The sequence below is a fragment of the Sparus aurata genome, chromosome 11 (assembly GCF_900880675.1).
Source record: "Sparus aurata chromosome 11, fSpaAur1.1, whole genome shotgun sequence".
In the NCBI taxonomy this organism is placed as follows: Eukaryota; Metazoa; Chordata; class Actinopteri; order Spariformes; family Sparidae; genus Sparus; species Sparus aurata.
Window position 1 is genome coordinate 14,211,913 of NC_044197.1, and position 27,982 is coordinate 14,239,894.

Genomic DNA, 27,982 nt, shown 5'->3' on the forward strand with positions numbered 1-27,982 from the left:
AAGATAAATAATTTGTGAGGTATGTTTTCCCTTGCGTCAATTTTGTTGTGATTTTCCTTCCGTTCTCATGCTATATAGCGTTAGCTGTAACTAAACGCAACACCTTGGCCCGATTATTCCGCGACACCACATCAAAAGCCTTTTATCAAGGCATAAGACGAAGCGTAACGTTTGCTCTCCGTTTGACGGCTCAGCAAGGCACACATATATCGGACATTTCGCGTAAATCTGAAAAAAATACAGTTAACGCAGTGCCAGGATGTTTTATAGTGAAGGTCAACACGGTGTTTTTGTGCCGACAAGTTAGCTTGACTGCGATGCTAACTACAGCTAGCCCATCTCCTCCGTCGGATGTGTGGCGATCATACGAAAAAGAAGTCTTCCTGGGTGACTTTTGTGTTTAAACAAACGAATAAGCCATAAAAAAGCTTTGTCGGTCAAACCTTACTCAAGTCAGCTGCTCACTGTCAGTCAGTGTAAGTGTCGATGACTTCGCTGTCATGCGAGGCTGTCTGGAAAATGAAGTTCTGGCAATAAATGTTGTGCTCAACAAACAAGAGTTTCTCTGTGTAAAAATACTAAATGAAGTATTTATAACACCAAACACACATTCTGTTGCCCATCTGTTGTCTCCTCTCACACAGACAAGATAAAACATTTTGGCATATGTGGGCGTTTATTGGTTCACTGTAACACACAAAATAAAAGACTACAGCAGCTTCTTACAGCCTTTATTTTTAATTTTGGGTGGACTGTCTTTAAAGGGAATGTAGATAATTTATGTTGTCCCCTTTAAAACATTTACATTGTACATTATGATATTTTGATCATGGACAAATAAAAAGACAAGGATCTTCAGAAATCAGAGTCATATGAGAGTATAGTTCAATGTCACAAGCCAAACTTGGTAAAATAACTCACTACAACTGAACCAACAAATAATTAAGACAGAGTGGGTCGCCTCTCAGTACACTGCTTCAAGTGGCCTGTTCGACTCAAACTTATTATTCGGAGCACCATGCCCTCAGTGTCACGAGACCAAATAGAACCCCCTTCCTTCCCCATGTGTTTAATAATTTAAAACATTCATTGATATCACTGTTTTTCTTTTTAATTTGTCTGAACTTAGAATAGATAAAAACACAATACCATCAAAAATAGAGAATGGTCAAGTAAACTTCATTAAAAAAACTATAAAGAAAAAAAAAGGACAAAATGGAATGACAAGTTTTTGTTTGTGTAAGCATGTCGATTGAACAGAAAATAAAGGGGGAAATAAAAAGTGTACATTCCTAATCATGCAATATACAAATTTTAATCAAATAGTATGCACAGGAAAAATGATCAGAATTAGGATGATGTATGATTAGAGGGGTTGTTTTTTCTGTTTCACTTAATATCAGTCATTTTCGGGAACAGGGAATACATACATAATTATTTTCTATTGACATTCCTGAAATACATCTGATCACACGTGTATTCAGACTCTACTACTGGACTGAAGATGTCATGGAATGGCTGACCTGACCTTCAGGACACAGACATCATTATCATAGTTATCTACAATAGCAGACAGAAGTGAAGAGGGCCTTACCAGTAAATATGATCAGAGACGCTACCGAGTCAGTTTTTATCTTGCTACTACTGGATTAAGTCATGCTGGACCGGGTAGTGACCTCAGACATGAATGACACAAACTAAAACATCAAGTACCTCTGAGAGTCTTCTAAGAGGAGGCCATTTTTTGTTTGAAAAAAACAAAAACAAAAAAAAAACAGCCAGTCATGTTCATCGTTATTACATGTCAGTAAAGAAAAAATTGGCAAGGCAGTTTCTGAAGGGAGAAAGGAACATCAGGGTTTATCTGGTTACACGCCAGCTGGGTGTCACCCAGCCCGGGTGCAGCTACTGTGATGCAAACATCCAAGTGGCACGGGCGTAAAGGTTTCACATGGTTTCACATGAAGACAGACAAAACTTTCTTTCTGCTTTCTGATGTTGACAGAGTGGAAGCGTCTTTACAGTGGAGGCCACATCGCCTAATACTGATTGAAAGGGAACCTAAAACCATTCAACAGTCTCTGCTTACAGAGAACTTCAGCAACCTGATATTCAGCTGGTTTTAAGAATAAAGACAGGTTGATATCGTAACTTTGTCGTCCATTCGCCAGTCAAAGCAGGCAGGACAGTGATGTAACATGGATGGCTCTCTTTAGGCCAGATTATTCTGTCACTACCTTCACCATGTGGTAACAAACATGAGTGCCCTCAGCACCATAGCAGTTTCATAGAAATAACAGTATCCTTCTTTGTATTACAATAATATAACATCTTCTATACAACTGACGCAACCATCTGTGAGTTGAAGAGGACGTTGATCAGGCAGCACCGGCCTGACAGCAAACTGTCTAAACATTTTCACACTCCACTGTCTTCAATTTGTGAAAGGATTGATATGTTGGGAGTGCTTGGGGTCAAACTGCAGCTTAGCACAGTTGAACAGGGAGCGGATATACTGGAGGAGGGAGGTTGAGCTCTACAAGACTCATGATTCGCTGGAGTAGGTCAGACTGCAGGGCTAAGGCACAGAGCATCTACAAATCACCCGTAGCGCCACACAAGGATTCTGTTGAACTAACACTAGCAGATCTGCTCTGAGCCTCGCCAAAAGGCAAGTAGGGCAGCGGCTTGGAAAGAAGTGTAAAACCCATGCCTTATATGTAGCTTTGGTTTCATCTCTGCTCTGTTCTCACTGCAGTGTCTGGTCTTCTCCAGGCACCAGGTCAGTGGTGGGCGAGCAGGTTCAGAGCCCCCATTTTCCCCCCAGCTAGGACCATACAGAGAGAGTCAATCACATGGTTTTTCCAGGCCTACAACAGACGAGCAACACACACACGGATGTTTAGTGAGCGGAAAGAAAAAGGGGTGAGACAAAGGCGCAGACAGGCTTCAGACAAAAATAAAGAGCCAAAAACAAACAAAAACAAACCAAAAGACAAAAAAACCTTGAACACAGTAAAAACACAATTCAACAGCAAAAGTCCAGTTGCCAACATTACATTACATTACATGACTGTCACAGACTGAATTGCCGACAGAGTGGAGGGCGAAAGGGGTACACGGCAAAGAGCATCCAGAAACAGGAGCTAAGTATAGAGTCGGAGCAGGGAGGAACAGGGTGAGCTGCTGAGGTTTGAAAAATTAAATTGCATTGCAGAGAAGACGGAGCATGTACACAGTGAGTCTGTAAAACAACATCAAGGGTCGGGGAGTGACCACAGAGCTCAGAGTGCAGAGGAAAAACAGAGTGTGGGACACTGAAGAAGAAGACGAAGGTAAGGGGAAAGAAATCTTGCGAATCTGAGGACTAATAAATAGGGCGATACTGGAAGTGCCAGCCGCAGTGTTTTCGTAACATGATTATGTTGTGTTTCAGCGAGGGAGGAGGGGGCGGCAGGGAGGGGTCGGGGGGCACCCTGGGGCTGTCGGACACAATCAGCACTGAGAGAAGGTCTGCTTGATCTCATCCAGCACATTCCCAAGCAGCGTCGGCTCGTCACATTTAGCGTCAATGGACACTGTCTGAGCAGACTGGGAGGAACGAAAGAGGAGAGAGAGAAAGAGAGAGAGAGAGAGAGAGACAAGAGAGAATATCGAGGTCACATTCTAAAAGGCCATTTTTTTTTTGTTTTTTTACAAAGGGTTCCCACACTGTCCTAAACATCAAATGTACGGTCTTACACGGATCAAGGTTAATAACAATACATCACTGAGTTATCATAATGAGACCTAGCTGAAGCTCATAGACAACAATTAAAAATAGAGAAGAATGTCTGAACACATCTTGTACTGCTGTGTTACAGGAGAAACACAAGCAGACAACAGAATGTAGCCTGTAAACTACAGTTCTGTAAAAAACTAAAAAAAGGTCATTGAACATTCAGACATTTTTTACTCAATTGGGGTTGAATAGATATTGACTAGATTTCCATTTTTAGGTGAACTTTTCCTTCAATCACAGAGGATATGGGAGGAGTTAATTGGTTCACTCACCACTTTGACCAGCAGACAGACATGGTGACCCTGGATAGACCTGCTGTACATTGAGGCACAGGAGTCGATTCTCTCCACAACTAATCCAGAGAGACAAAAAGAACAGAAGTGTCAGCAGCACATCATCATTAATCAGATTGTTCTAAACTTTTCTTGTAAATTACATGGTTTACTACATGGCTGGGGCTTACTAAGCCTGCACAATTTAATGCTGTATATTGACTTCAAACATATTAAATGGATTTCCAATACTTTCATATGATAAACACTGTATTGTTAAATTCTGTATATAGAACACCAAACTAGTCTGATACCCTGATATTTCAGGACAAAATATGTGTTTATATACCAGAGAAATGGTGGTGGAAGCAGATCCTGGCCAGTAGGTGGTGGAAGGGCATGTTGACTCCCTCCAGTCTGACGGAGCTGCACTTCAGGTCGCCTGACTCCAGCAACTTCGCAAACGCATCACTTAAGAAACAAAGAAAAATAAACTCAGTTTTCAATTACTCCTCAGCCAAAACGTGACAAAGAGTGAAGGCAATTTAGAAACTAATGGCCAATGATTGCTGAATGTACTGCAGATATTCAGGGTCCCCAGATGAAATAGTTTAATGTGCTTGGTGACTTTTCCCCTAGTGCCACCGTCAATTATACATTTCCAATTTTACACAGAAAATGGAAAACTTTAATGGGCAGACTGACATTAAAGTTACTAAACCTATTCCTGGTGCCCAGGGAAGAACCCATTTACGTTTTGGACACCACTCTTAAGCCATATGGTAAAAACTCCAACTCCTTAACCGTAAAGAAGTCTAAAAGGCACACAGTCATTAAACCAAAGGGGAAAAACTGATAGGATATACATGACTGTCCGGGAGAGAATTAAATTGCCAGTTTGCATTTTCCTTTTTCATAATGTGGCGTGGAAGGTTTTTCACATAGAAACTTAAGTCACCGACCTGTAGCAAGGAGTAGTGATTAGGTAGGAGGTGCAGGTAAAGTGCAGTTTGAAATCCAGTTTCTCATGAGTAGAGGAGTCCTCGTTCTGTAGGAAAAAAAACAAATGCAGGTAATGGATGAAGTAACATGGCACTTGATTGATTGTTCTTCGGCCTGCAGAGATCTGGGTGAAGGGTCAATGCTGAAGTACACAGTTTCTATAACACTGCGCCACTCTGCTGACCTTGAGATGTTTAAACACATCATTGGAATCAGCAAAATGGAAACTAGATCCAACCAGTCTGATTCATGTTTGACATTGTGGGGACGGGTAGCAACTAAATTATAAATATTGAAAAAGCAGAGAATGTTAGAAAATTAAGAAATCACAATTAAACAATAATATTTGAAACCAGTCACAGCTTCTAAATAGGATAGCAAAATATGAAATGAAAACAAGTTTGTTTTTGAGAGTGTGTGTATCTGTGTTTTTCTACTGACCTTTACTATAAAGGTGAGGGTTCCCTTCAGCTTCTGTGGCATAATGATGCTCTGCACAGTGAAGACAAATCGCGCCTCATTGGAGACCCCTGAAGCACAAAGTTCACAATTAAGTGAGGTCTGACAACTCAGTGTACTGAACACAAAAAGCTTCCCACTGATGTCTGCTTCCAACTGTTAAATTAGTGAAAACTTGACATTTGATAACTCAAAAATTAGAATACAATGACAAAATGCACAACATATTTGTTCATGTGTCTTGTAGGGAAATCAAACCTTCTATTAAAGATCTGCATTTTTACAAATTATCACTGACCAGGTGGAAGTTGGAAGGGGACGGTCAGGCCATCATGTGGACCCGACCCCTCTGGCCTCTGCAGCTTGGAGTTGAGGGAGTCCAGGACATTGAACTCCATGGATTTGAGGAAGCTGTCACACTTGTTTTCAAATATAACAGACACCACCACCTGACTGCCGTCCTGAAGATTTCCCTGGATGTCGTACACCTTAGTAAGAGGAAGAAAACAGAAAACTAATTTTGATTTTTGAATACATTTATTTATACCAGGAAGTCCTGATGAAACTCTGTCTAAACCTCACTCATTGAATTTTATAAACTGAGCTATTGAGAGAAGGCTTACAGTCAACACAGTAAATCTGATTCATAAAACCAACACCAAAGCACACATCACTGTTTCCAAGAAACCAGTCTGAGAAGCACAAGGAGAAGATCACAAAAACAGAATCATTCTTAGAAACTTTCAAAGTCTGCCAGAGGCAAGTCTGAAGAGCAACAACAACAGAGAGCAGCTAGAAAGGAGATTTATTAATATTCTGTCACCGACAGAACTTTAAGAAGTACCTCATCAGCATCCTCCATCATCTTTAAACAGAGAGAGAGAAAAGGAGAAATCTGCATATTTTGTTTTACTGCTGCTGTTATCTTAGATAACTTGTGCATTAATCAACAGCCTAAACATAAACATTAGCATGACCGATTCAACATTTGTGTACACAAAGATGTAAAGCTTAGAACTGGCTTAATGTTACAGAAAAGTTCATTTTATTATTATTATCTTAACATTTTACTTATTATTGCCGAGATATGAGTTCACAGTGATACCGCAAGAACAACCCAAAAACTGAGTCAGTTAAGGGCAGATCTCAGATGTGGTCAGTCAGATGATCAAACATGTTTATCCCACAAAAGTGTGTGTCATAATCTAGCAAGCAAACATTTATAGTTTAAACCTTGTTATCATCCCTGTAATACAGTCAAATCAATTTTTATTTTTATATAGCCCAACATCACATTGCTACAGTGGGCTTTTTCAAGTCAGTGAAAGGAGGTTAATATGATTAAATCAGGTGGATGATGAATTCTTGACGCAATCTGATGTCTGACACTTTCATTCAAAATCGTGTGCTGCTTTGACATTCCTGCTAGAGAAGTTTGAACACAGCTTTATCACAACCAAATAAAATAAGTAAAAAACTAATTTTCAGAACACACTGGTAAAAGTGGCAGCATTTCAATCGCCATCACTCACCATCTTGACGTAGGAGTTCTCAGCCAGCAGGCAGTAATTGGACATGGGCTGAAAGGAGAGACGAGCTCAGGTCAGATCAGGCATTCTCTGTCACTCAGTATGCTAACTAGGAAACAGGAGCTGGTTCTACGTAGTTGATGCATAACAAGCAAGGCTGCGTGTGTGTGTGTAAGCGCATGTATGTGTGTGTGAGGATGTATGTGAGAGAGTCATAATGATGAGAAAGGATAGTGCCTTCATTCAGAATTAACTTAATTGTGGCTTCATAACAAAATTAAATCAAGAGGAAAGAACAGAATGATGCAAGGATGCTACTTTATCAATAAATAAATTAAAGGTAGGTAGAGCTAGGTAGAGCTTTTATTCTTTAGAGAGGTAAGGCTGATGATGCAACACTAATGACAAACACTGACCGGCAGAGGCTCTTCCTCCTCCACAGTGCCATTCTGCACCGCCTCTTCTCCACCTCCATCACTGTGGTGATGATGGTGATGATGCTTCTTCTTCTTTTTCTTCTCCTTCTCTTCCTTCTCCTTTTTTTGCTTCTTCTTCTTGTGTTTGGAGGACTTCTTATCATTGGAAACCCACAAGGAAAATGGAGACAACCGATTAGAAATTCATGGAGATTAAAAACTGAAACATGGCTGCCGGTAGAATTCTTCCAGAGACCCCAGAAGAACTGGCAGGTCTCTGATAGATCATTTACACAAACTTGTGAGAATAAGAGCTGCCAATAATCTGCATCCTGTCAGGTCACTGTGAACTGGAGTCTCTAGCACTGCAGTCCGACTATCTACTTTAATTAATTATCGCATCATCGGTGGTGACTCACAGTCTCCTCCATCTCAGTGTCTTTGGGCTCATCGGGCTCGGAATCTGGCGCTATGCCAGAGGTGGCCTCGGGCATGGGGGCTGCTTCTGCTGCTGCTACTGTCGCTGTTTCCTGTTCACACACACCACCACCACAAAAACACATTTAGGCATTAGCAGTGAACAACCATAGCATGGAACACATACAGTAGTGTTTGCCAATTCTGTGTCAACAGAGGTAAGTGAAGTTAGTGAGCCCACTCAGCCATTCATAAAAACGTCATTCATGATCAGCTGCAACCTACTGAGCTTTGTGATACCACAAACATAAACCTACTACATTGAGAACATTACATGCAAGACTAAAAAAACCACCAAAAGAGCTGAACTGCAAAATGAGCCAACAAGTATGTTGTATGTCTGTAGGTGTCTGTACATGTGCAGTGATTTTGGGACTGCTAGATCGACTTTACAAACCAGCCACAGTAGCTGCTGCTAACAGGTTCTACTAATAGTCAACGTACAGTATCTGCTTATGTAGCTCCCTATGAAGCAATTCTGATCTTTTCTGCTCATGTGACAGCAAAACAAGTTTTCCACATTGACATGTTGAGAAATGTCTTATCCTGTTTCTAGGTCAGAAGTGCTCTGACTTTGGGGCTGACAGCTCACACATTTCAAGAAGGAATTCCTCAAAATCAAAAGTTAAAATGGCCAACAGGCCTGGTTTTACTGAAAACATGCAAAGGCGCAACATCAGTGTTAACAACAGGTGTACATTTCAAGGGAAAGCAGGGCTCGAGGGTGCCACTGTTTAAGTTGCACATGCACCCACAAATCTGTCAGGTGTGCCTCCACTATTTACTTTTGCTTTTTGTTTTTATTGCCTTTTAAAATTTGCTTAATACATTAATATCTTAATGTATGTAATGTAATGTTAATGTAATATCTATCAGAATATAAATACACTTGCATTGCCATTAAAGTTGATGTAATTTGTTGTTGCGTGTGCTGTGATTTAAAATGTGTTATGCATCCTTGAGGTCGAACAAACATTGAATGCGTATCCTAAATTATCTGCAAAAATCCATAAGAGTTTACATTGATACTTAATAGCTTGTGGCCTTCTTCTTCACTGCCTTTGTCACTGCCTGGCTACATTACCACATCACCACATCAAATGTTGATCAGCAAAATAGCCTGAAATTTGGGTATTGCACTGTCCATGTGTGCATCCGTGCGTGTACAAATGAATCAGAGACTTGCTCACAAGAACAATGCTCCACAGCGCCACAAGTGTCCAAAAATTCCACAAGCTACCTTAAATACTTTTTAAGGAATTTTTGTGTTTCACTGTGTACAGTTCTGACACTCAAAAGGTCAAACAGTAACAAAGACAAGCAAGACCCCACATGTGATCATGGAGGAAGCAGTCAGAGGACACGTGGTGACGACAGGAATAACAAGAAACTGACTCCAGACCAGTTTCCAGGGAACTTCAGACAACCTCCGCTCATTCATCGCCACCACTGACACAACAACAACAACATTTACTTTGACCTCAAGAACGACACGACACCCAGCGAGCAAAACAAAAGCTGAGGAAGGGAACCACTGGCATTTTGAGACAAACACACACATACTGCGCACACATGCGAGAAAACATAGGAAGGCTGGAGAATGAGAGTGGGAAGTGTTTGTGACCTGTGAAAAAGAGGAAGTTGTGCCAAAAAGGTGAGGAAGATGTGCAAAACAAACAAGTGATTCAAACCAAGAGGCAATAGAGGGAGAATGTAAGGCAAAAACCAATGTATGAGGTAGATTTTTAAAACATGGGAGATATGAAGGAGGGACATAGAGATGAGGGTAGAAGAGAGAGATGGAGGGAGGGAGGGAGAGAGGGAGAGAGAGAGAGAGAGAGAGAGAGGGGGGCGACTCAACCTGGGTGTTAGAGGGCACTGGAGCGTTTGAGAGCCAGAAATCCAGATCCGAAACCTAGAAGAGGGAGGGAGGGAGAGGAGTGCGAGGAGGTAAGAGGGGTGAGGGCCAAACAGGTTCTGTATCTTTCTTCTATTCATGAAAATGGACACAGAGATTACACTGTTCTATTTCATGAATAAATCAAGTATTTGGCAAGAGGCCGCAAAGTCAGCTACCAGGACACTGATACTTGATCACTAAAGCTGATTGAAAGACGGGCTGGGAAGAAGCAATGGGAGTGTTGAGTCAATGACAATGATCAAAGATATCTGTTGGCATGTAAAACTTTTAGCAGAAATTGTAGACTAATGGTATCTTAAGCCATTTTTAATCAGGAATCTTACATTAGATTATTTAATGTGATCAGAATTCTGGGTCAAATCGAGTCTAAAAAACATCATCTCTGTTGCTAGGTAGGAAACAGCCTTGCTCCACCCTTTTGTAAGGACGTACCTCAGCACTAGTAGAGGTGGGTGGTGCTGCCACCTCATTGGTTTCTTCTGATTGGACCACAGGCTCCTCTGCCTCACCCCCGAGAAGATCTTCCCCCTTTTCTTCATGTTTGTGTTTCTTCTTCTTCTTCTCTTCTTTGCTCTTCTGCCAAAAAAACAAGAGGATAAATTCAGCTGCATGTCACAATAAGGTTAGGAACCTCAACCGCTGACTTGTCATGTCATCATGGTTGACAGCTCTCCTAACCCAGCTTCATAAAAATGATTTACTAGTTTTGAGAAGCGGTTTAATCAGTTTGACAGAATGAGGTGAGAGTGGTTTCCAAGAAGACACAAGAATAATCCTGTTGATATCCTCACCTTTCGGTCCCTGTCTTTATCCTTCTTCTTCTCTCTCTTTTCTTTGCTGCTCTTCTTCTTGGGCTCCTGTGAAGTGGCATCTCCATCTTCGGTTGGGCTTTTTGGAGCCTCTGCTGCACGGTGTGACCTGACTGGTAGCTTCTCGCTGTCTGCAAGTGGCCTGGATGAACAAACATGCACAGTTACACAATATGACTTTGTTTTGATGAAGATGTACGAGGTAATGATGCTCCACTTGGAGTTAGTGCCATCATCTGGAAAACATTTTTTGAACTTCCTGTTTTTTTCCGCTGTTAGAAAAGGGGAACAAGGGTTGTAGGGGGCAGCAATTCTCTATATTCAGGCACATATTCTTCGCTGTGCAGCAGCCAGGTCTCATTCAAAGCACTGAGGTAAGCCATTCTTCCAACAGAGCTAGAAGCATTGGGAATTCCCAAACAGCTAGAAACTACTAAATTAATTCCTCCATATTGAACTGATAAGAGCTGTCAAGTTTATTTCCCCATGCCTGACCCTTTAGAGAGGTAATGACATGCACTGCAGCCCCCTGCTGGTTATTCTCTATAAAGACACAGTAATATATATTATTTATCCCAGCCTGGATAATAATGCTTGTACAGTTTTACTGGTCCTTATTGGAGGTACTGATTTTATCCATGTCAGTTTGTCTGCTGGTTGGTTGGTTGGATGGGTCTTGGCCTAGAATATACGGCATTGTGCTTTATGTGTTTTGCACTTTCTTAAACATTACTAGACGGTGTGTTTCTTCACATTTCCATTCATTTCTCTTTGCATGAAGACTGCATGATGATGAAAAAAACTGGTGTAATTCAGTTGGCTTTTATATATGAGTGAGTTAAATTTAATGTGGATCCTAATAAAAATCTATGTTGAGCGGATTTAAATATGTTTCCACTATAGCTAGTCCTTTTTCAGCATCTATAACAAATAGGGGTAGAAACTTGCACCTGCTACCAATGTGCCACTGAGATCACAGAGATTCAGAAGTAGCAACAGTGATTGGGCCTAACTGAATTAAAGGGTACTGTTGGGTCTAGCGGAGTTATGCGCTCTCTAAGGCCTAGTCCACACATACACTCAAATAATACTCCAATATCATAACATGTACTCTAGATTTAAATTGTACACACAGGTGTGTACACACCTTGTAGTCATTTACTATAGCAAACAAAACAGAAGCTTTCATAGAATGTGCTTGTCTGTATACATGACAGTAATGTCTGATATATGCAGTCGTTTCTAGAAATGTTCTACAAAAGAGACATCAGATAAACCCTAAGACTGACCAGAGACTGCTGGCAAAAGCAGGCTTTAATAACACTAAATTAGTCAGTCATCTGACTAATAATGTTAAAACTATTAGAGAGCTGTTTCCATTGAGGACAGCTGTCAGTGAATGAAAGCTATGGCATATAAATATATGAATACTACTAAATGTTTCTCTAGACGTTTACATAAACTCCTGCAAAAAATGTCTTAATCTAAAGCCAAATCCTGTACAAGAAACCAATAAAGGGCACACGTGCATGTCGTTTCCACCAAGGTCAGGCAGAGAGCGTCCACTTAAAAAACAGCTGGTGAGAATTTGGAGGAATGGCAAGTCTATCAAACTTTACTGAGTAGGACCTCCGAAATGTGAGCAAAACAACTGTACTACCTAACCCCTGGGATGACTTTCCTAAAAGCACAGTGATGCTGAGGATCTTTTGAGAAACAAGAGTCAGAATGCTTTCAGGAACCTATTCCAGGAGGGCAGGTAATGAAAGAATAAGTCATGAGAACGTCAGCAGCAGTCAATTTGATTTCTATGACGCTAAGACACTCTTATGAAATAGATATCTTCTTTATGAAAATTCTTCTTCCTTAAATGTACAGGAACAGAGTGTTATGCTGCTGATATTGTCAAGCTTATAGAAGCAGGGTAAGAGCAAAGGCATCCTGGATATTATTTTAGGCTAAAATGAGCCTATGAACATTGATAATACAGGGAAAGAAGAGCAAAAATAGGAAGCAGGTATTGCAAACTCCAAACAAGTAAAAGATAGAACAGCTACATTAGTCGGACGAGCAAGACAGCTATTTAGAGAGATAGAAAGAGAAGCAATCCATGTGAAGTCAGAGCCCAGGTCCTCTGGCTGAGGTGCAACTCACCTGCGTGCAGCCGCTTCCACCAAGCTGCCCACACAAAGAGGCAGTAAATGGGTGTGTGTAGGCATAGAGAGGAGGAAGCAGAAAGCAGAACGGCATGAGAAGGAGTGAGAGGAGGGAAAGGGCGAAGTCACATCGACTGTGACATTATGGGTAGGAACTAGGTCAGGAATAAATGCAGAAAATATCCAGATTATAAAGAAATCTTATAGGATTCGACATCAGTGTTGCTCAGTTCTAAATCTGGTTGGTTAGCTTAGTCTGTAAATGACTGTAATGAGGTTACATTATGTGCTTAAATCAAGAGTTAATTTTCACAAAAGTCTTGACTATGTGTAGAATTAGGATCTACATAGTGTGGACTCACTTGTCCAGGTCGATGTCCAGGGCTTTATGAGGGTCATTAGGGTCTTTGTCATCATCATCACTGGGTAAGGCATTCTGAAGTCATGAGAAGGTGAAATCAATGAACAGAGTTAATAACTTTCTTAAATAAATCTATATCTTCAACACACAAAACGTGAAGACATCTGTTGAGATACTGACTTCCAGTCTCAGAGCTAAGAACCCAGTAGTTTAAACAAGCAATAAAGGTATTTAATTCTTACTGAGACACATTCAATCACAATAGTTGTGCTTTGGTCAATTATGAGGTCAGAGTAATGTGTGAACAGCAATATAATTCAGAGGAGAATGGATGTTTCTAGTGTACAGAATGATTCTGAAATCAAATGTACTTTTAACACTATAAGGGAGGGTGGCATGCAAATCAAGTTAAATTAAGTGTCAATTGTACCTCTGGCATCTCCTCGGTAACAATGTCGACCTGGTGCGCAGGTGTGATGTCCTCCTCACTCTCTGGGCCCGAATCATGTTTCTTCCCTCGTCCGCTGCGCTTTTCTTTCCTCTTCTTCTTCTCCTTCTTTTTCTTCTCTGCCCTCTCTTTCTGCCGACGCTCCTCCTCCAGTTTCACGTACTGGTCAGACATGGGCAGACCTGTGGGATGAATGAAAGCAACGTGTGCAGTTTCATTTTAATAATTAGACAAACATAAAAAAAAAAAAAGTAAGGACTGAAAAAGATAAAAGGGAAAAATAGCATTATTTTGAATCAAGACTTCGAGTACAATGAAAGTTAAGAAAAGCAAAGCCATTTTGATTTCACTATAAATTAAGTCAAGTGAGGGTTTTGTCATAGTCTTAAAACAGTGTCTCACCTGGGACTTTGAGAGGCACACTGAGGTCAATCTGTACGACTGGGATGTGCTCCACTCCTGGTGCTTCCTGGTAAACCTACAGAGAAGAAACATCCACATAAAGCATGAATTGCTGTTAATACACGGCGTTTGTTATTGTACACATTTCATCAGTCCAGGTCTGAAACAGACTGGATTCAATATAGATGTGTTCTCTGGGTAAGCACACCTTCTGAGAGGATGGGGAGGCCTTGATGTAGAATGGGTTGTTGGCTTGCTCCTGCTTCCTGGCTTCTCTCCTCTGGGAGTTGGGGGGAAAAAAAACAGCTGCATGAATTAATCAATGAAGGCAAATCCTTCCTCATTTATAGCATGAAAGGGGAAACCACATGGGGAGCCAGGTTTACAGTAGAACTCAGAGATAGTCATTAAATAGATAAGGACTGCATGATTGTGTGTTTAGATTTTATGTCCAATTTTTGCATCTTCTTTGAATGTCTTGACTAATTGCAGTTAGATGCGGGGAAAATAAAATTACATCACAACATACAAATCCACACAAAAACAGTGTATTTATATGACAATAACAAAACTAAAACAATTAAAAGGGTTCCTATATAAACATTTATGACATAAATAATTCAAACAATGAAAACAGTTGTAACTGTTTTACACGCTGCTACAAAGTGTGTAGACATGTGTCCTAAAACCCGGAGATGATTTAGCATTTTTTCACTTTCAGTTCCCTCATCTGACAGTCAGTGGGTTATTTTTTCTATGTTTTTGGTTAGACACCTGGAATAAGATCTGCTTCAGACAATTAAGTTTTAAAGCTTAATACATCAGTAATAAATACCACAATCGTGACTTGTCAAAGCCTTTAAAAAGGCAGTTGCTAAGACTACAGACAATGTCAGGGACATCAAACATCATTGAGCCCAACACAGAAAGACCACCATCAACCAGCTTACCTTTGCCAGTTCCTTCTCGTCCACCTCTTCTCGACGGGGACGGGAGTGTTTAGGCTCCTCCTTGGCAAAAATAGCCTTGGGCTGCTCGTCCTCAGACTCACTCTCAGATGGAGGCTCGTTGATCCAAGAGTCCAAATCCAGACTACACAAGGAAACTCAGTTACACTTCAAAGTTATGAACAAGCGCTTGTGGGTTTACAGTCACGACAAACTATCTTAAAATGTAGTGTTTTTTTAATGAGCTGACTCACCCTTCAGGAACAGGCACTTTCTTCTGCGCCTTGGGGGCTACAGGGTTGAGTTCTCCAGCAAACAGAGCACTGACCTCCTCCGCTACCTCTACGTCCTTCTGCTGCAGTTTCTGGATGTACTTGACCAGCTGCAGGATGCACGACGCCTAAGGACAAAGGATGAGACAGATGTGAAGATAAGCAGATTTATTTACCAGTTTTAAAGTTAGTAGGTAAACTTGTCTACAAGGCCAAACAAAAAATAAGCATCTATACTATGTGGATCACCATCTTACCCTCTCCTGCACCTCCAGGTTGGCGCTCTGGACAAACAGCGGCAGCCTGTCTATCATCAGTTGGCTCGTTTCCTGTGCTGCTGTGCTGTCTGTGTTCCCCTCCTGGCTCTTAAGCACTGTGGCAAACAGCTTGGCTGCGTTCTGCACATACACGGCCTGGATGTGGCCTGGTAGCGTGGCCACCTTAGGCCTCAGCATGGCCTCCAGTGTCTGCATCGGGTTCTCCAAGTGTCTAAGAAAACAGTGTAGATTGAGAGAAAGCCTGACTAAAAACTATATTGAATCACAATACCAATGCAATTTCCATAACGGAAGGTTAACTAAAAGGAGCAAGTATGTCAAAGAACTTTGAAAATGGTCATTCAATTTAGAGACAGATTTGTCTTGCTGTGTGTAAAGAAAACCAAAGCGTCAACTGTCAATCAGGTTAGACTGCTAGGACTGGGCTAGTATTTTTCACTTGGATGACAGAAGAGGAAGAAAATATAGATGTCCAGAGTGCTGTATCTTAACCAAGCGGTCAGTCATTTCCCTCTGGCTTCACTGTTAAAGCAACTGGGGTCATGGGATATCTTATTGTCAAAAATACTGTCATGCATTTTTAATGTAGGATGGCTAAATTACTGGACATTCACCTCACTGCTTTCTTTTGCTCATGCCTTCTTTTGTCTTACAGCAGTATGTAAAGGGACATCCCAATGAGATAAATCAACGTACTCTGAGAATTCACCACAGATCCAGGCTGCCGCATACAACACTTCACAGATGCCCATTCGCTGCATGTTGCCTGTCAACAGGTGGGCGTTGTCCAGTAGAGTGGCCATCTGGGCAACAGCAAAGCCTCGGATGGCTTTGACCCGAATAGCCACATCCAGCATCTGAGAGGCGATGAGGTGGCCGTGCCGTGTGCCCTCTAATCGGGTCAGCTCCACGAGGATACTGATGTACCTGTCAGGCAGATGAGAAGAAGCACAAGCGGAAAACGTGTCACAGAGTGGAAAATAACATTAAAGTCAGAATTAAATGTGAGACGATGCTGGTGTGGAGTAACTGCTGCGAGACTGACCATTCAAAGTTGGTGATGTACTGGTAGTTGCTCTGGCTGCAGATGTCTATGATCTTGGTGAGCAGCTCGTCTCTGTAGGTGGTTCCTTCTGCTTTGTCCACATGCAGCATCAGTTTCTTTACAATCTCCATCAAGTTCTTTTTGGATACCTTGGAGAGCACCCAAGGGTTCAACAAAAGTCAGATCATTTCCAAGAATTCAAAAGAGATTATTCATTTTTATTTGGCAGAGAGAACAATTTCAAAACAGCTTTAAAGCTAAGAGAGCACAGGCGACCACACTAAATCTAATACAATGTATAAATCACAGAATTTGTCTTGTTTCTATGCCATGGAGAAGCTGGCCAGCAACTGTACAATTCACCGACAAAGCTATAGTAACAATCAAGTAAATTAAGTCTCATAAAACAGCGCAAATGACAGGTGAACTCTGCAGTCAAGCATTCTAACAATTGAGGTGATTTTTTTTAATAAAATCTGACAGTAGAACCAAGATTATATTGTACTAAAAATGCTTATATAAACACACTGATGTGTATGAACATATGTCTGCTACATACCATGCCATAGAGCAGGTCCAGAGCTCTCAGGCGGATGGACTCATCCTTGTCATCCAAACACTGGAGGATGAGGTCCTTATGAGACTGTACTGACTTGGGGTGGGTCTTCAGGATCTTTGACATGGCCAGCAGGCCAAGGTACTTCACTAAAGAAAAATATCAATACATGTTGCCTTAGCGTATTTAAAAACAGTCATACATTGGCCCTTATTTCTCCAAACCCTACCAAGAAAAAGTATATTTGCCTCCATCTTGTCATACCTGAGATTTTCTGCATTAACAACAAGTTTGTCTTCACAAGATTGTCTTATTCAAGCTGCTCTGATATATAAACATGACTTGATGTGATACAATATTTGGTTGTATATAAAATATATTCAGTTAATATTACATTACATCTAGTAGCTCTATAAAGCCCCACTGGTTGCATATACTATCTATTAAATCATATGCAAGTAAAAGAAACTAAATATTGTACAGGATAGGAACACAAAACAAACAGGACAATGTAAAGGACACACAAACACATACACACGGTACAACACACAAACACACACACAGACACTGGACACAGTAGTTTTGTTTTGCTTCATCCTCCATTGTACCCCCTGGCGATTTTCCTACAAACAGGTTTTTAAAGATTTTGAAATCTGCTGAGTCATGAGCTTCTGTTGATCATCTAATCTGGCAGAGACAAATGCCTCTCAGGTTCTTGGATCAATAAGTGTGTGATGGTAGTGACCTTGGGGCGAGGCTGGTCACTGCAGTGAATACGTATGCAGAAATGACCGGTCGCTGAGAGGCAGCTACTAAATCTAACTCTGCTATGAGAGGAGAAGTTTAAGTGAGAAAGGTGAAATTGAGCAATGAAATGCGAGATGGACAAAGCCGACATTTCAAAGATTGTTTACTACAATGCTGGCTTCACTTGATGCCTTTTTAGGATTATTTCTGTTCATTGAGAACATTTAGAAATTAATTTAGAGTGACACAAGAAAAGAATAAATCTATTGCAACTGATGTTCGCGTAAGCACACAATGTATCTAAAAACATGGACTTAATGGTCATTGACATACATTGCAATACATCTAAAGCATAAAGAATGACACTGCTGGTTTCATTCATTTCTTCTTAATTAAATTTAAATGTATTCCAGTTTTGCCTGCGAAGTGAAGGAAGGACTTCCATTATGGCCTTTACAGCCTCATGTGTGTAACTTTACCTTACTTACTTAATTAGCAAAGTATCTTCACGGTCCAGAGAGGGTGTGATCTTTTACCTACTTTACATATATGCATTGAAAAGTGTTAGCCAAGCGGCTATAAGAGCCAATAAAAAAACGCAGTGTAAGGATAAACAAAACCTAAAACCACAGGTGCAGTCTGCTCTATTAACATCAGAGGTCTATGGTCTACACACACAGCTATCTATATATGGGTGTCCAGATAACTCGAATGGCTGGATTCAGCATGCCCAGCTTCAACTGGGAGTTTATTTATTGAGCCAAGCCCTATGTTTGTGAAGCACAAACTGGGAACCCTTTTCAGATTGAACCAACAAATGTATGTTGTTCACTTCATGTGTCATACACAGGATTTATGTGTGAAAGGGGTAGATGTGACTCAAGTGAAATGGTATTCTAAGCAGGCCACTTAATTGGGAGTGGGAAGGTAATAAGGTTCGAGTTATCCAGAGTCAGGGGGTCTACGTTGTTGTCGTCTAAGAGGATGAACTGTTCCAGAAACACGCAGACAATGAGAAAATGACACACTGCAGGCATTGACAGAGGGCTCACAGTTCTGGTCCGAGTCTTCTATCAGGATTCGCAGTTTCTGCACACAGAGCTGAGGAGGGAGAGACAGATACAGACAGAGAGAAAGAGAGAGAGAAGGAAGGGGTGGGGTATTAACATCAATGTAAACCTTTTCAACAACACTTTCATTCTTGTCATGCAGGCAGACGAACAAAAGTGGGAGAAATGGGGCCTACACTTTATGGTGCAAAATTGCTTTTTCATGCTTTAGTGACAGACACAAGAACAGCTTTATGAGTCTTGCTGGCCTGTATGACAGTTGCTGTGTCTCTGGTGAAAGCATGCAATCTGGTTCAACTGGAGTGGAGAGGTTTATTATCAACATCTAAATCACATGAAGGTGCAGAAGAAATGGATCTCACAGGCTTACCTGGATACTAGCACTGTGGTTAGGCATCCCAGAGGATAAGGAAATCAACACTGTAAAGTGGGACAAAAATGATGTTAGACATCGCTGTGAAAAAAACAACTTGTAAAGTTTGTTTATAAGAGACAACAACTTTGAGCTAAAGATTTTGATATTGTTGTTAAAGCAACATTATGGAACTATTTAACCCTAAAATAACAGCTTCGAAATTACTTTGATGGTACAATGACATGTATTAATCCTACTCAGAAAAAATTGGATCATATTTTAAGGAGAAAACATTTTCTGGCCTTTTCTCTGATGTCTCCAAGCTGCTCTACCTAAACTTGATTTACAGAGTTTCCTGATGGACAAATAACCTTCCTCGTTGCAAAAGTAACCCCTAACTGCTGCTTACTGTAGCTACTATGAGCTAGTTGGCTCACTCAGCCATGCAGCTAGCAAAATGGGTGAGCAGGCTACAGAACTGGGCTTAGCAGCCTCTAATGAAGATGGAAAGCTAAGCGGAAAAAGAGAAGAGACCAGACAACAGTAAATCTTGGACTGACTTTTACTTGTTGGCAAAAGTTTTGTGAAAAACAAGGTGTCAGACAGAAGCCAAGCTGGACTTCCTACTGTTGGGACTAGAAAGTAATATTAGCTGGCTTGTTTAGTTATGTCTTGTGTTGTTGCACTTACTCTTGCATAATGTTGCTTTAACTACTACACCAAATACACATTCAGGATAAAGGAGATCACTACATTGCACACTATACCAGTACTGACCTGCAATCACAGTGTTGACACATTCATACAGCAGAGACATGGCAGATGTACTGTGAAAGAGGAGGACGGGTAAGAAACGGAGAGAGGGAGTGCAGATTATTAGTGATCTAACCGTCAGATCAAACTGCTGTGATAACGTTAATAATTAAAGGTTTTCATCTCACCTGTGGATAAGGTTCGTAAGAGGTTCAATCAGTTTCTTCCCCAACCGTGGCTCCAGTGGTGTGAGTGCACCAAACTGTAAAACACACACAGAAAGTGCCATGACACACAGGTGAATATCTCCTAAATCAGACTTAAAACTTTTGTAAAATTAAAATTCCTCTTGAAAACTTTCCTATCTGATCATAATTGAGAGATTCAAGGAGTTACATTGTGAAAATTTGCTCTAATTTGTATTTGACACTGTCTCTGTTCATATGAATACAAGTTGCTACACAATGCCACCAGTCATGTGACTTCATTGCATTTTGGTCGACTAAGGCAAACACTGGTAGACGAACTAGTATCAATTCCCCTTTTCTGAGGGATTTATCCCTGCATGGTTAGTGCAATGTAGGGAGTGCCAAACAATAATCCTGGCTTGGTTGTGCACACTACAGAGTATGTTTCTGTGTTCTCTTTTCTATAGTGGACAGAGAAATATTAGACCACATATAAAATTCAACATAGATCCAGGAACTTTAAAAAGGCAGTTTTCTTGTATCCTGTTGACATACCAGCTTGATGATCTTAATGAGAACCCAGTTATTAGTAGAGGAGGTCATGAGTTTGAAGAAGAGGGGGGCCAGGGATAGGTAGTTCTTGGGATTTCTCCGAGCCAGCTCACAGATAACGTTTACTGCTGCAGACTGGACACCTGCAGAGGAGAAAATACATTAGATACGAAACAAATAAATAGATACATTCATTTTTTTAAAAAAAGAATATAAAAAGTTCTCAGAATAAATGGAGAAAAAACTGTCTATCAGACATAGCTTCAAGTTTAAAACGAGGGTTTCTGCGTTGACTGATTTAGGGTGAATTAAGTACAGTGGCTGCAAAACAGCGCAGCTCTAATATCGCAGTATAACACAGTATAAAATCTCTGCAGCAGTCATTAACAAAGCCCTTTCAGAAACTCAGACCAGTAACTATTGCCTCTCTGACACAGTAAACAAGTGTGACACCACCACTGCCAGATAAATGTCCTTTGAGATGCTTTTATCTGTGCAACAAAAATAGTCCTGTGAGTCGCTGAACAGTCCCAGACAAGCCCTGGCAGTTTTACAAATGAGCCTTCTTTAATCTCATATTCTTAGTTGCTGAATAATTCATGGGGTTCAGGTGACAGAGAATGCCTGCCCATCGGTGTTCCCAGCTGAGTCTACCTTGCAGTGTCTTTCCTAATACCTGGGTCTGGGTCCTCCAGTTTCTCCTTGAGCCTGGGGAAAGCAGGGCGCAGGGATTCAGGGTACTTCAGAAACACTTTGTACATGATCAACACCGCTTTCTTTCTGATGTAGGGTTTAGTGTGGGACATCTAGGGCAGGGAAAAAGCAAAAAGAGTACAGACAGTTGAGTTCAAACTCCTGAAAGTGAATATCTGAGGTCAATAAAGATGCAGGAGAACTTAAGTTGAGAAATTGTGTCAGGAAAAAAGCAACAGAGCTTTCCTTGTTGGTAAAACTCTTTTCCATGACTCACCAGTGTCATGATGTCATTGGCCAGGTCCCGAGCCAGGTCAGGGGTCACAAAACAAGACAGGCCAGTGAGGGCAACACCTGTGTCGTACTGGTTGGGACTGCTTAGATCCTGCGAAACAAAAAGGTAAAAATAGGAACGGTTCGTGAGACTGAAAATGTTGGCAGAGGGATGAAAAACAGTCACCGAGGGGGCAGAATGGAAATTAAAAAAAATAAAAATAAATCACTGACCTTTCGGATTTGATTGGTTGTCAGCATGATGACATCAGTGCTCTCATGAAAGCACTGCGAGGCCGCCAGGTAGCCAATCCTCTGTAGGAAGAGAAACGAGCAGAAGGCATTATACTGGTGCTATTATCAAACCTATTACTACAAACATTCATCAACCTGCAGCAGTTCCATGGAGATTTACCAACATGGTGTATAGGATCAGCTGATACAGTTCCTTGTGTTATTTTTGGGTCAGTATCTATGTGGAGAAATGTACTTTTATTCTACAGAAAAAAGGACAGTTTTGAGACTTATTGAAACGCAATGACAATTAACAATAACCAGAGCTGTCTTGATTAGTTGATTGATAAAATAGTTGGCGTTAGTTTTTTGTCAATCAATTAACAAAGTATTTAGTTTAGCTCAACATTGGGTTGGCTAGGGTCTGAATAATACCATGTTTACAGAGCAGTTAAACTTAAATATAATTAATTATTATTCAATATGAAAATAATTGATAGTTGCAGCCCTGGTCATAATGTCATACTATGGCAACAGACAACTTTCCCCCTCAAAGCATTTCTAAGTGGTGTAATTGTTGTGTTTTCCTCAGAGTAGCAATACCAGCGACATAGGATAAAATGTGATTTTTACTCATTCATTAAGTATGTAATGGGAGACATGACAGCAGCCGGAAATGGTGCCAGACAGCCAGCCTGACTGGAGTGAGAGTCTGCCTTCATTATCCCAAGAGATTTCGTGCCCAGTGGAAGACAAAATAGCACAGAGAAAGTGAGGTTTATATGGAACCTATCTAAATGAAGGTGGTGTCATTATTCTCCATTACGCCATTACATTGTGCAATCAACATTTAATTCATAACGATCCATTACAGCAAAATAAAAAAAAAGCCTATTGCCGGTTTTGTCCAGAAAGTGTTCAGGCGGAACATTCTGAGATCTGCATTTCAAAGACTTATATTCAAATTGTACCTTGTATGTGAACTTGGAGGAACTCATGACTTCAACGATGTTGAAAGCGGCCCAGCTGACATCATAGCCCAGCATCTGAAGCTGTAACACAGAAAAGAAAAGACAGATAGAGAGAGATGTGGGTGAATAAACACAGAAGAAAGGGAGGCTCTATGATGTCCCTATGGTGCACAGAGAGACTGGATGATTTGAACTGAAAGGTCTCAAAGTGAGCACAGATCCATGCCAATCGCATCAAGTCATCTAAACCTAAATGTGGGCCTAGGCTATAAATAGAAAGAGCGCTTTCAATTTTAACAGAAATTGTACACTGTTCTCAATGAGTGCCGGCTGCTGGCGATCAGGATGTGCAGTGACTAATCCTGAGCTATAAAATCAAACATGCAGATGCAGCTTTGTACCTGTTTTATAAAAGATGCATTACTGATCGTGTTTTTTGTTTAGTCAGTTGGATCTGCCCCTGATGAAGCCCTGAGCGTAAACAATGGTCTTTGATTCAGAAAGATGACGTTTGAATTGAAAAGATAATATACAGGTGCATCTCAAAAAATTAGAATATCATGGAAAAGTGAATTTTTTTCTGTAATTTAAGTGAAATAAGTAAAAAAGAAATAGAAAAGTGAAACGTTCATATATTCTTGATTCATTACTCATAAAGGAAATATTTAAAGCCTTTTTTCTTGTTTTAATTTTGATGATTATGGCTTTCAGCTCAAAAAAATCCAGCATCTCAAAATATTAGGATATTACATAAGACCAATCACAAAAAGTATGTTCATCTATGCACTCAATACTTGGTCGGGGCTCCTTTTGCACGAATTACTGCATCAATGCTGCGTGGCATGAAGGCAATCAGCGTGGCACTGTTATGGAAGCCCAGGTAGCTTGGATAGCGACCTTCAGCTCGTCTGTATTCTTTGGTCTGATAACTCTCATGTTCCTCTTGACAATACCCCGTAGACAATCTATGGGGTTCAGGTCAGGCTAGTTGACCAGGTCAGTTACTAGTCTTGCTGGAATAGGAAATCAGCATCTCCATTTCCTTTTACAGCGAGACTTGGCACCTGCCCACGGCGCCAAAACTACTAGTAACTGGTATTACTGTACTTGATTGGCCAGCCAAGTCACTTGACCTGAACCCCATAGACAATCTACAGGAGAGTTATAGTCATCAGCCAGCTATAAATATTCCACTGATTGTCTGTCAACACAATATGTCACACTTGCAGAAGCCTATGAAACTGTTGAGCATTTGAGATGACAACTAAACAAAACTTCCCTGGCTGGCTTACACTTTTTTTTTTAAATAACTGAACTCAAGACAGAATACGTATAAGAATGTATATCTTATATACCATATTACTCACCACAAACTTATAATCTGTTTTGTTTGGTTAGTTCATTTCTTCATTAATATCAAACGTTAATGTTGCAGTGACTACCCTTGTGTTACAGGAATAAAGACACAGGTTCAGAGGTGGGCTTACACTGAGCACCATTCACTAGCTTGTTGGTGTCTATGTGTATCAGTGCCTTTGTAATCAAGGAGAAGTGGCAGACAGCGAGACAAAGTGTTGAGAGATCTTACATAAGTGAGCTTGCACACGGCATTGGCTTTGACAGCGATGTTGTCCTGCTTGAGCTCCTGCTTGATCTCATCGATGCACGTGGAGATGTACTTGGCCTGAGGGTAGACAAAGGAGAAAGGACAAACAACAGACACCAGATCGAATTAGGAGGAGGAGTGATATCCTGGGTGGAAGCCTGCTACCAAGCACCAGAGCATGAACAAGCTGGAAAATCCTGGTTGGTCTGTTGTTGCCATCAGAGACACCAACTAGCAGAAGTCCAGCTATACGCTCTATAAAGCCATAATGCAGGCTTCATATCTTATTATGCTTCTAGTGTTCGACTTTCACTTTGGGCTTTAAGTTATAAATTAAACCCAAGTCATGAATCATTGACATTGGACTCAAAGTTAATCCAACTTTAAAATCATCAAATTCAGAGCCTGTCTATGAATATTTAATTATGATAAACTAAGATCGAACAATACTTGATTTTTCAGGCAGATAATGAAAAATGCCCCTATCAATATATCGGCCGATAGATTTTTTGCAGTGGTCCATCATATGTGGTTATCAAACATTTGTGACAAAGATTTCTAATGAAGACAGGATATACATCTGTGAGAAGCTACTATCGGCCGATAATATTGGCTAGCAAAATATATCAGTTAGGCTCCAGCTAAAATACGTAATACGGATCCCCTTTAGCAAGTTGCAGCTGAAATATGTTATGTGGGTTTGGCTTGTAGACCAAGAAAGTTTTCCTTCCCGATGGCCATCGCCGATACACATTAAATGGTCCTGCTTGCCTATGAGCTAATCATCATAGAACGAATTGAAAAAGTGAAAACCTGCCTGCGCTTTCAGAGCAAAAAATATCAAAAACATGAGAAAAAGACTAAACAGTATCATTCTAATTACATGTTTGCTAAAATCAGGCTGTTTTATTCGAGTCATAAGGTAATGGGTGACTCATCAGCTCAACCATCCTCAAAAGCATTTTAACAAATGAGTGTTTGTCCAGGAGCCCCACGCCTGAATGAATGAGTGAAAAAAAAATAGCTGCTCTTCTGAAGGCACATTTCTTTCAAAACAGTCCGACCTGTAGCAAAAGCAATCAGTCAGCCTTGTCAAATAAACCCATACACATATAGCTTTGTGGAGTGTGAGTGTGTGTGCCGGTCATGTGTGCGCAGTCATGAGACAGCACAGTGACAGGAGGTGGTCGAGGAGGGGGAGGACTGAGCTCTGCTGCTGCTCCTGTGGCTAGCGGGGCTGGATTCAACCAGTCACCAGACACACACAGAGTGCTTCTCCATCACACTTGTTTTCAATGACCAATTCAGAACCCATCAAAATAACTGAAATACTTGTCAAAGGGCCAACAAAGACAATCTCTCAGCCACTAACGCAGACTGACTGAGCTGGAAATCAACTTGAAGGTCTATAATCTCTGAACTAGACACGAGTGAACTGAAGGTAAATAATGGTACACCAACAAGATGCCAGTTACATATACGCCAAAAATTCTTCCTGCCGGTAAGCTCAGAATTACCCTTAGGACCTATTCACACCTTTCTTCGATATGGCTGCTGTTCCGAAAGGCGTGGGAGGCAGAGTGAATGAATGGGCCTTGCAAAGACTTAGCACACACATGAAAAATAAACAGTGTATGTGAAGCCGTGGGCTGGCCAGGAAAGGGTCAACCACACACTCAGGCGTGCACGCAAACACAGCGTATTAATATTTCAGCAAACTGTCCACTGTTGACTGGGCAACCACCACCTTATCTCGGGCTGTCCAGGTTGGGTTACCGCTGGCGAACAGCCTAACCCATACATTGAATCAAGAGATCAAGGATTGATAGCCTCGAACAACACAGTCGATCCTCGTCTCTACAGACATTGAGACTAAAAGATCCAAGGAAAATATGTACACAGCTGATTAGATCTGCTGGTTTAGTCTGGAAGTTGGTTTTCTGACGCGAAGAAGACGCCGAGACAGAAATCAAACCCAAAAGCTGCCCTCAGGTCAGACACACCACCTCGACTTTTCACACCTGACCTACAGCTAGAGACAGGTGAGCACAACCCACGGATCCTGCCTTACATGGGCTAGACATAGCCAACACACACAGTTTATGAGAGGAGCAGGCTGCTGTGGGAGATGGAAACGTGGCTGCCCCAAACAGTGCCCTCTAATGGCCCATCCCACCCTCCTCCAGCTTCAGCCTGGAGCTGTGATCATCCTGTCATCACCATCAGACCTGTGGCAGGGGATGACATCAGCCTCAACCACCAACAGGGTGTTAAAAAGGAAGGCACTGGCTGACTCATTTCACATGAAGTTTATATAGGTTGCACTGTTCATATAAACACCCAGACAGATCACATCTGCTGTTTTTTTCCTTTTTAATTAAAGCGGTCAAGATAGACAAGCAGGGCCTCTTTCACACACAGCGCACCACAACATCCATTTAGAAATTAAATGATTCAAATCGGTTTGGTGACAACATCACTGTGAACTGCTCGATGTCTCTCCCAATGAATCTGTCACTAAAGGCCGATAAAAGATACAGTTGTCAGTAGTTGCCTGATGGTTGAGGACGGTCACATTAGCAGTGGTTCTCCTCTGGTCAGATCTCTGTTAGAAGAGTTTCTAATCTCCAGCCAAATTGTGATAATCTATCCAGCTGCTTCCTCTAACTGGTCAGTTAGCTAGGTTAGCTAGCTGTCAGTACAACAAGTCCCCTTGCTTAAAAAACCCTGACAGGTAACGTTACCACAAAGTCAGCAACGGTTTGCGACACCCAACATGCTGTTTAACAAACGTTAATGTAGCGTTGTGTGCAGGCACTAGCCGCTAAGAGCGACTAAGAACGAGTGTTTTGAGTATCCGTTAGCTAGCGGGTGAGCTGACTGAGCCGACGGTAACGTTAGCTGGCCAGCCTACCTAACGTTAATGTACCCTGCGCTAGCTATTAACGTTAGCTAGCTAGTCAGCGATAACGGCAACGGCAATATGTGTTGACGTGAAATACATAAATGAATGTGAGCTTCAAAATGTTCCAGGTGACAGCGTTTGCTCGTCGGTCGTTTTACCTCATCTTCCTTGTGGTTCCTAATGCCACGTACTAAATCCTGAAGGTTTTTATCGAACATCCGATCGATGCTCCCTTTGACAATCTTCAAAGCCATGTCTGTCTGTGGCTTGTACCGCTTCTGTCCTGCGGGGCCAAGCGCCTTCCAGAGGTCTAGTGGGTGCCGACCGACCCGCTAGACTGTCTCTCATCCACCCGGGACCGTGCGTGCAGGATCCGCTGCTGTTTACCAAGCCCGGGAAGATGAAGCTGAGGCCAGACGGGGCGTCCTGTGCTGTGCAGAGACGCTGGCAATGGATCAGTGTAGGAAATGGCTGACAAAATGGCGTCTAAAGTCAGCTGACTTG

At 41.3% G+C, this 27,982-nt stretch overlaps 1 protein-coding gene across 8 annotated transcripts; it reads right to left on the reverse strand.

The window, feature by feature from the left end:
- Nucleotides 1-714: 714 nt before the first annotated feature.
- On the reverse strand, nucleotides 715-27,974 carry ap3d1 (adaptor related protein complex 3 subunit delta 1). Of its 8 annotated transcripts, none has more exons than XM_030434132.1 (35): nucleotides 27,637-27,974; nucleotides 24,556-24,651; nucleotides 22,968-23,048; nucleotides 21,997-22,077; nucleotides 21,767-21,874; nucleotides 21,473-21,602; nucleotides 20,800-20,939; nucleotides 20,245-20,318; nucleotides 20,081-20,130; nucleotides 19,319-19,368; nucleotides 18,931-18,979; nucleotides 17,135-17,280; nucleotides 16,576-16,724; nucleotides 16,227-16,457; nucleotides 15,510-15,741; nucleotides 15,235-15,380; nucleotides 14,984-15,125; nucleotides 14,242-14,313; nucleotides 14,034-14,109; nucleotides 13,614-13,813; nucleotides 13,185-13,258; nucleotides 12,821-12,844; nucleotides 10,649-10,808; nucleotides 10,290-10,430; nucleotides 9,798-9,851; nucleotides 7,879-7,989; nucleotides 7,460-7,615; nucleotides 7,047-7,094; nucleotides 6,359-6,379; nucleotides 5,813-6,002; nucleotides 5,497-5,585; nucleotides 5,016-5,101; nucleotides 4,403-4,524; nucleotides 4,054-4,133; nucleotides 715-3,591 (listed from the first exon to the last, which is right to left on the reverse strand). In XM_030434132.1, exons 1-35 carry the CDS (start codon nucleotides 27,730-27,732, stop codon nucleotides 3,496-3,498), a joined length of 3,801 nt encoding a protein of 1,266 aa, XP_030289992.1. In that variant the 5' UTR covers nucleotides 27,733-27,974; the 3' UTR covers nucleotides 715-3,495. The 8 variants fall into 8 exon arrangements, with proteins under 8 accessions (XP_030289992.1, XP_030289991.1, XP_030289995.1 ...); XM_030434131.1 differs by having other exon boundaries at nucleotides 10,290-10,433; XM_030434135.1 differs by lacking the exon at nucleotides 12,821-12,844.
- Nucleotides 27,975-27,982: the final 8 nt, after the last annotated feature.

What these genes read in the sequence shown, in the direction of transcription:
- ap3d1 (XM_030434131.1), bottom strand. Translation starts at nt 27,732, where the DNA reads ATGGCTTTGAAGATTGTCAAAGGGAGCATCGATCGGATGTTCGATAAA. An exon ending in ACGAGAAGGAACTGGCAAAG is followed by an intron (nt 14,314 to 14,983) that starts GTAAGCTGGTTG and finishes CCCAACTCCCAG; the next exon opens with AGGAGAGAAGCCAGGAAGCA. An exon ending in TTACCGAGGAGATGCCAGAG is followed by an intron (nt 13,259 to 13,613) that starts GTACAATTGACA and finishes TCATGACTTCAG; the next exon opens with AATGCCTTACCCAGTGATGA.